Genomic DNA, 8,161 nt, shown 5'->3' with positions numbered 1-8,161 from the left:
AGATGGAGCAAGACTGAAGTTGTCGAGGATTTCTATTTTACTTAGGTCCACAGTCAACACCAGCAGCAATCAAGGAATCACAGGATGTGCTGCCCTGGGAAAAACTGACTGTCAAGGACCTCCTTAAAGTACTAAAAAGCAAGTATGTCAGCTTAAAGACAAAAGTGAAGGTGACTTAAGTCCTAATTTCAATTTCTTCACATGTACGTGAGAGTTGGGTGATGAATAAGTAAGACTGAAGAGTGGATGCCTTTGAACTGTGGTGATGGCAAAGAATATAGAACTTCCCACAGACCGTCCGAAAACAGACAAATCTTTGTTGGAGGACATGAAGCCAGCATGCTCAGTAGAGGCAAGCATGGTGAAATTTGCCTCATTTGCATAGTAGGCCACAACTCAGCTCATTTGAATGGTCTATTAACCAATCCCAGCAAGGTATGTGCTTTTTTCTTTTTTTCCCCTCTGCAGTTCAGAGCCCAGCTTAAAGTATCAAACCAAGTTATTACAATTTAGATAGGAAACGCCAATCAGCCTGGCAAAAGTAATAAACCTTTGGAGGCAGAAAACTAGGGCAGCAACACCTCCTTATAGCTTGGAGGAACGAGATCCCAAGTGATTCTTCCAAAGGATCAAGACAAAAGCTACAGAGAGAAACTTGTTTCATCACAGATATTGCTCTTTTCGAGACCTACAGTAATAGCTCTTTCATGTTTTCTTCAAACTAGAGTCCAGGGAAGGACTGGAATTTCTGCTTTGTTGAAAAAACTAGTAATCAGCTGTCACTGAGTCAATTCCAATTCCTAACAAAGCCACGTATGTTAGAGCACAATTGCGTTCTATACGGTTTTAAAGGATGATTTTTCAAAAGTAGATAGCAGGATTTCCTTTCCAGACACCTCGGAGTGGACTGGAATGTCTAAATTTTAGGTTAATTATGGGCACCATTCTGATGCTCCTTGTTGAATAACCAACACCAGTCCATGGACTAACATTCAACTCAGGACATAATCCCTGTGTTGTAGAGTAGAACAGTAGGCCTTTGGCTTTCCAAGGTCATAATCTTTTTACAGCACTTTTCTGTCAGTTTCCTGTACTGAGGTAACCTGGGGTTGCTGTGATGCTGAATCTTGTGCCACTGGGGTGTCAAATGCCATAATGATTACACATAGTGGACAGTGTTTTGTGGAGCTCCAAGTTTAAGACAGGTTTGGAAGAAGGAGCAACATCCACTTCCTAAATAACGTGCCTCTGTAAACTCTATAAACTTGGAGAAATGATGTTAGTTACAGAGAGGTTTCAGGCCTTTTGATCATAGGGTTGCTATGAGTTGTGCTTGACTCGACCGCAATCAACAACAACAAACAATCTTTCAGAAGCGGGTCATCGAGGCAATTTTGGGTGAATTTTCAACCTTTTTGTAAAGAGTAGAGCACTAAACTTTCAGGGACTCTTTGTTAAGTAAATATTAAGATAATTAAAAGCTGAAAAAGTCCAGTATTGTTGTTAGGTGCCAGAGTCACAAGGAGCTCATATCCACCCTATGAACAACAGATCTGAACCTTGTCCTATCCTGTGCCATCCTCACAATCTCTGACACCCTCATGCTCATTGCTGCAGTCACCGTGTCAGTCCACCTGGTTGCGGGTCTTCTCCTCCTTCACCATCCCTCCACCTTCCCAAGTATCATCTCTCTCCAAGGAACAGCCTCTCATAGCAACATGCTTAATGTATGTGAGATGAAGCTTCATCATCTTTGCCTCCAGAGAGCACTCTGGCTACGCTGTCTCCAATACATATTTATTTGTTCTTTTGCCAGCCCATGGGATATTCATCACTCTTCTCTCATGCCACAGTTCAAAGGTATCAGTTCTTCTTCTGTCTTCCTTATCAATTTATCAATTGTCCAGCTCTCAGATTCGTAGCAAGTGACTGGAAAGAGCATGGCCTGAATCAGGCACACCTTAGTCCTCTAACTGAGATTGTTGCTTCTCAATAATTTGAAAAGGTCCAGGAAGGTGTGATTCTTTGTAGCTGCTTGATTATAGCTCCTGTGGTGGTTAAAGTGGATCACAGAAGTAGATGTGAAGATGTAAACCCTGCTCTGCCTCTCCTCTCTTCATTGCTCTGTGTCAATGTCGCTGCCACTCTCTGGAAATGGATATTTGGTAGCGAGGGCACAGTGGTGTGGACTTGGAAGATTGGACTTGGTGAATTTGAGCCACAAACTTTTGAGTTTGCAGCACTGCTTCTTACGACTGGGCCACCAGAGCTTCCTTTATATGGGTTAAGGACTTGAAATAATATTAGTTCTGTCTTCCTCCACCTTGTTTGCTCTTGTGTTGGTTTCAACCTAAAGTAGGTTTTCTCTACCAAGTGGCCAAGACAATCTCTGAACAATGGCTATTGAATTGTTTTAATCCAGGTCGTTCCTGCTAGCTACATCATCAAATGTTTCAAGAGGCTTAATGGTAAGTAGGTTCACTGCCAGCCCAAAAGTTTCAAGGTTGGTGAGAGACCTGGTGTGAGTCAAATGTCCTTACTTGGACCAATCAGGAGAATGGGGTACTCTAACTGGCCAGCTCACAGTATGACGCAAGCAAGGGATGACCATCCTATCAGATAGGGGAGGGTGCTCACTTCGGCAGCACATATACTAAAATTGGAACAGTACAGAGAAGATTAGCATGGCTCCTGTGCAAGGATGACATGCAGACAGGGGATGAATAATTCTCAACAGTACAATACCCTGGGCAGAAAGAGCATTGATGTATTCATTCAAGTAATCATTAAAATTAACAAGCAATAATGTAGGCAATGACAGTGATACAAAGATTTGTAAGGCATGAGTTTTGTTCTTAAAGATGATATAATCTAGTTGTTTAGAAGTTGGTTATATTTTTTATTTAATAATTTCAGGAAATAAGTATTAATTCATTTGAACTTACTTGCTGAACGTAAACTTAAAGCTGGCCATTGTGGTAGGTTCCTGTTAGAGATGAAAACCAGCCCTCTTCCCCTAAAGAATTTGTAACCAGGTGGGAGAGAGGAGTGAACCAGCACTCACTCACAACGCAGCTGTGAGGATAGACGTGTGCACAGCTGCCACGAGAACTCCCCAAAGGCACCTGTTCTGCTCTCCGCTCAGGGCAAGTGTCAACACTTGGGGAAAAAATATGGGAGTAAGATGGAGTTGAAGGAAAGGGTCTCGCAGCCAGAGGAATCAGTCTGTGCAGGTCTATAGTGTGGGTAATAATAGTGTGAGGTGTTTGGAGAAGTGTAAACAGTTTGAAAGGAGCACATGTTGGGGTGCGGAGAGAGAGATGGGATCCAAGAAAGGCCATAAAGGGCAGGTCACAGAGAGCCCTCGGGCAGCTCACAGAGTTGAGCTTGTCCCTGGAGGATTTTAAACAGGGCACAGACGTGTCCAGATTGACAATTGAGCATGCTCACTCTGGCAACAGATGGGATGGAGTAGAGTGAGCCAGGCTGGAGGCAGGAAGATCGTCAGAAGCCCGCTGTGGGAGAGCGCACAAGATTTGACTGTGGTGCCAGCTAAGAAAACAGCAGAAGTAGAAAAAAATACCACTTTGCAACCTCCAATTCAGGCACAGATCATCCACAGATGCTGAGATATTCACGTGGTCTCAAAGAATCATCCTCACAGAATAATTACAAAGGGGGAAAACTGTACTTTGCAATGGACAGACCTGGTGGCCACTTGCTTAGCAAGAAATCAAACTGAATATCAGTATCAACTACAGTGGGGCATTTTCATGTCACCTGTCTTCTGAATGATGTAATAAAATTCAGAACGTGTTCTACATTGTTATCTCTTCAAAGATGCCTCATCTAATCACAGCGAAATTATCAGACAAATTCAAGATGTGGGCAATTATGTAAGAAAACAGTACTAAAAAAAAAATCAGTGCCATAGAAAACAGCCCAAATCGAAAGGATACTGCTTAAAATTAGAAGAAGAAATTAAGGAGACCCACACCACATTATAAACATAACCCTTGATGACTTTCTTGGTCAAAATCTGAAAATAGTTGTAAAAGACATACTGAGAACAATTGGGGTAAATTTGAATATGAACTAATATTAGATAATTAGTAGGTGTGATAATAATGTTGTGGTTATGTAGGAAGAAGCTCTTTATTCTTAGGTCATGTTCAAGAATTTAGGATTAATTTTCATGATATCATCAACTTACTTCCAAATAGTTCAGGAAAATGTGTTATGTCTATGTATAGGAGTCCTGAAGGTGCAGTAGTTAGGTGCTAGGCAGCTAACAGGAAGGTTGGTGATTTGAATTCATAAACCACTCCATGGGGAAAATATTTACGTTCTTGGAAACCCCATGGTTCTGTTCCACTCTGTTATAGAGGATTGATATTATTTGGAATTGGACTTAATGGCACTGGGTTTGATTTTGGTTGGCAGCACCATAATAAATGGAGGAGACTGAGATTGTTAACAATTTCAGCTTGCTTGATTCCACAATCAACACTCTTAGCACCAGCAGTTAGGAAACCAAAAGGCGAATTGAATTAGAAAAATCTGCTGTCAGGGACCTCTCCAGGGTTCTGAAAAGCAACGCTGTCAGTCTAGAGACTAAGGTGATCCTGATCCAGACCACAGTCTTCACAATTACTTGCTATGCATCAGAGAGCTAAACATTGACCAAGGATGATAGAAGAAGAATGGATGTCTTTGAATTATGGTCCTGGAGAAGAGTATTAAACATATTGTGGACTGCCAAGAGAACCAACAGATCTATCCTAGAGAGGGTGAAACCAAGCTGCTCCTTGGAGACAACGATTTTATTTTATATTTTAATGAAAGTTTATCAAGAACTTGTGTTTCTATTAATTCATTATTGCACATTTTCCTCCCTGTCCTCCCCATCCCAGCTCACTTTTTCTTTTGGAAAAAAAATTATTTCAATGTTATACAGCCCCACCTCCATGCCACTTTACTATGCAACTCTTATTCTGGACTCTTGTCATGCCAATAATACCTAATCATGTATTTCTTTTATATAGTTCTCCCTCTCATCTGTTTCAATGTCATATATATTATTTATCCCCTCTTAGTTTCCTCCCAATCCCCTTAACAGTCCTGTTCTATAACAGTGGCATTATGCAATATTTGTCTTTTTGTGACTGAGATATTTCACTCAGCACAGTATCCTCCAAGGTCACCCATTTTGCACAATATTTCATAAGTTCTTTGTTTTTAGTGCTGCATAATATTCCATTGTGTGAATATACCACAGCTTCTGTATACATTCGTTTGTTGATGGGCACTTGGGTTGTGGAGGCAAGGATTTTAAGGATCTGTCTCACATACTTTGGTCATATAGAGAGGAGGAGCCAGTCTTTGGAGAAGGATATCATGGTTGTAAGAGTCAAGGGACAGCATAGGAGACAAAAACCCTGGATGAGAGGAATTGACACAGTAAGTGGGGTAATGAAGGTAGGTGTGTCAGAGACAGTGAGATCGGCTCAGGGTAGAGCGGACTTCAAAGCTATTTTGCCTAGGGTTGCTGTGAGTCGTAATCAACACGATGGCACATAACAACATTAGATGTACGATGTGTGTAGATGCTTTTACATATATATGGAAATATTTCTATATATCTCTACTTATATTTAGATGAGGGAGGTCTGGTGTCCTAGTGGTAAGGAGTTGTGTTGCCAGCCTGAAGGTATGTGGCTCAAATCTACCGGCTGCTTTATGGGGGAAAAGATGGACAATCTCCTCTCTAAAAACCCTCTGGTGGGTCAGACAAGAGTTGTCCCGGCCCGGGGTATCTTTTCAACGGGGACCCTGGGAGGGGAAGAACGACAGATTCCAATAGTCTCAATTTTATTGAAAGCACTTACAGCTTATATACAGGAGCACAATGGGGGGAGTGGAAAGGAGAAGTAAGGTAACTTAGCAGGGCATTCCCAGTAAACCAAAACCTATCCTCCCAGGGTGGGGCAACATGTCCAGACATGTCCTTAGAGAATTACAAAATGGCTTCAGCTAGGTTGAACTAGCAGCCCCCAACAGATCCTGTTTTCATAATTATTTGAAGACTGCAAAAGCGCAACAGGATTACCTTTGGTGCTCTCCTGTTTGACCATGTATGAAACCGGTGCCTGTCTTAGGCTGGACACCGCACCTACTGATCTTACCCGTCATGGGCTAACCCAGCAGCTACGGTGGGGTGCCTGTCTTAGGTTGAAACAGAGGCTGGTGTCTCTTATCCGTCTCTGGCTGCCCGGTTTATTAGCCTGTATCATCAAGGATTTTCTTTATCGGCCATTTGCAGTCTTTTATAATGGACTTGTATGGGACGGGAGGCTATGGATTCGACCTGCAGATTGATAAAGTCTGTAAGCCTCTGAATTGCCCAGGGGCCATACCCTCCCCAGTCAGTGCATGAGGAGTAATGAACTTGGCTGGACTGATTTATTTCTTTTATAGGGGGCATAAAATTTTTATTATACTTTGCTACACTTTGTGACCTTAATAGAATATTAGGTACAGAACAATAATTAGATTCTGGTTTTAAGCAACAAAACATGCACACTTTAATTACACAAGGGATATTGAATTAAATGTCCTCTTATAAATTCCATGTCAACTATTTTAGATTTTCTAAAACAATGCTTTCAATCAGCTTGTGTTATCCCCCTCCTCCATAAGCAAGTATAGAACTTTCATCTCTAGTCTCCATATTGCTTTTTGTTGAAATTTATGGGCAAGATATAGCTCCATAGACGTGGATGGAAACACAAGTCTGACAAGTAACATCAGCATCAGGACTATAAGTGCCTGGGTTACACACGACACAACAGGTAGCACAATTACTGTGTACAGCTTCATTTTTTCCAAATCCTGGACGACAGCTATCCATACGTCCTACTTGCAAACTGTGATCAATAAAACGCATAGCTGGTGCAGTTTTATTAGGGCCTTGGTGGAAAATATTTCCTAGGTTTCGAAAAAATTCTTCTATTCGATCTCTTGCCTGGAGGATATGGTAATTCGTGAAATCTTCACAGTCAACAGACTGGTTGCATGTAGCTTTCCATCCTGGTGCAAAAGGATTGACTTTAAAGGTTATAAATAACTCATTAATAAGGCTATCTTTTGGAATTTTAACAACATGACATTTATACGATGGTTCTATGACATGGCATGCCAAATTAGAAATTAAATGATCCAAGACTTTCGTCAGGACCCTAAGAAACAGGTCGCTATTTCTTCCATCACATGACATTGTGGCAAAACGTCCAGACATCTCATATGAATAATCAGGTTCCCGATAGGCAAAGAGTAAAAATTCATATTTTTTTGTTACCGTCTTTTCTTCCTGAATTTCTTCTCCGATAGACTTAAAGGACAAATTACATGTGTAAGGTCAAGATGAAGACGGTGTAAAATTTTTCACCTCTAGATTCCCTGTGTTAGTCATATTTATTTGACTGTTTCCTGTCAATTTCTTTTCATTAGGTCCAATCCATTCAAAGACGGGGTCTATTATTTCTCTGCCAGCATGTTTTAAGTCCATACAAACAAGTATGGGACTATTGTGGTATAATTTTACATATATTTTCACTGAGTCTCCTTGTCTGCCATAAATGAAGCCTCTCTTACTGTACAAGGTAGAACAGGGCCACACAACTGCGCTAAGGTAGTACAGCACAGCGGAGAGGAAGGCCCACGGTCGCATCACGGCTTAGAGGAGGCATCGAGGGGTGGGCACCTTTGTACCTGAGCCCCAGCTCAGCGTCCCCCCATTTCTTCGGTACAGAGCTCCCCTACCCACCCATCGCTCCAGTACTCTGGACTGATTTCTTAAGCACAGGCAGATCCAATGGCAAAGCAGAAGTGCTCTCCAAGATAACCAGCTTTAGGTTCTCAAGCATTAAGGTTAATACTGGAAAGGGATTTGGGGTACAGGGCAAGTCTCCTCAAAAACTGAAGTCAACTGGGTCTCCTCTTTCGCAGTTCAGGGGTAAAGAGTATGTTCGGTTTCTTTCCTCCCCAGACTGGAGGAAAATATGTACATCAATGTGCACCAGTGATCAGAAAACCCCCAGAAATCCATGCAAGTGGGAACTGAGGGGGCTGGCTCCTCATCAGCTGGGGAACGGAGGAAATG

At 41.8% G+C, this 8,161-nt stretch overlaps 1 protein-coding gene and 1 pseudogene across 1 annotated transcript in view; both read right to left on the bottom strand.

The window, feature by feature from the left end:
• Window positions 1–6,748: 6,748 nt before the first annotated feature.
• On the bottom strand, window positions 6,749–7,729 carry LOC102877581 (annotated as a pseudogene).
• Window positions 7,730–7,970: 241 nt separating this feature from the next.
• LOC102868579 (serine/threonine-protein phosphatase 1 regulatory subunit 10-like) overlaps window positions 7,971–8,161 on the bottom strand; it is a 2,961-nt gene continuing 2,770 nt past the window's right edge. Inside the window, exon 2 of the mRNA XM_006880711.1 lies at window positions 7,971–8,048. Coding sequence (XP_006880773.1) covers window positions 7,971–8,048 — 78 coding nt within the window. The remainder of the gene's footprint in view (window positions 8,049–8,161) is intronic.

This window comes from Elephantulus edwardii, unplaced genomic scaffold (genome assembly GCF_000299155.1).
Source record: "Elephantulus edwardii isolate Elephantulus edwardi_28Jun2011 unplaced genomic scaffold, EleEdw1.0 scaffold00009, whole genome shotgun sequence".
Lineage (NCBI taxonomy): Eukaryota > Metazoa > Chordata > Mammalia > Macroscelidea > Macroscelididae > Elephantulus > Elephantulus edwardii.
Note: the sequence above shows the minus strand (reverse complement) of the source record. Positions and strands in the feature narration are given on the sequence as shown.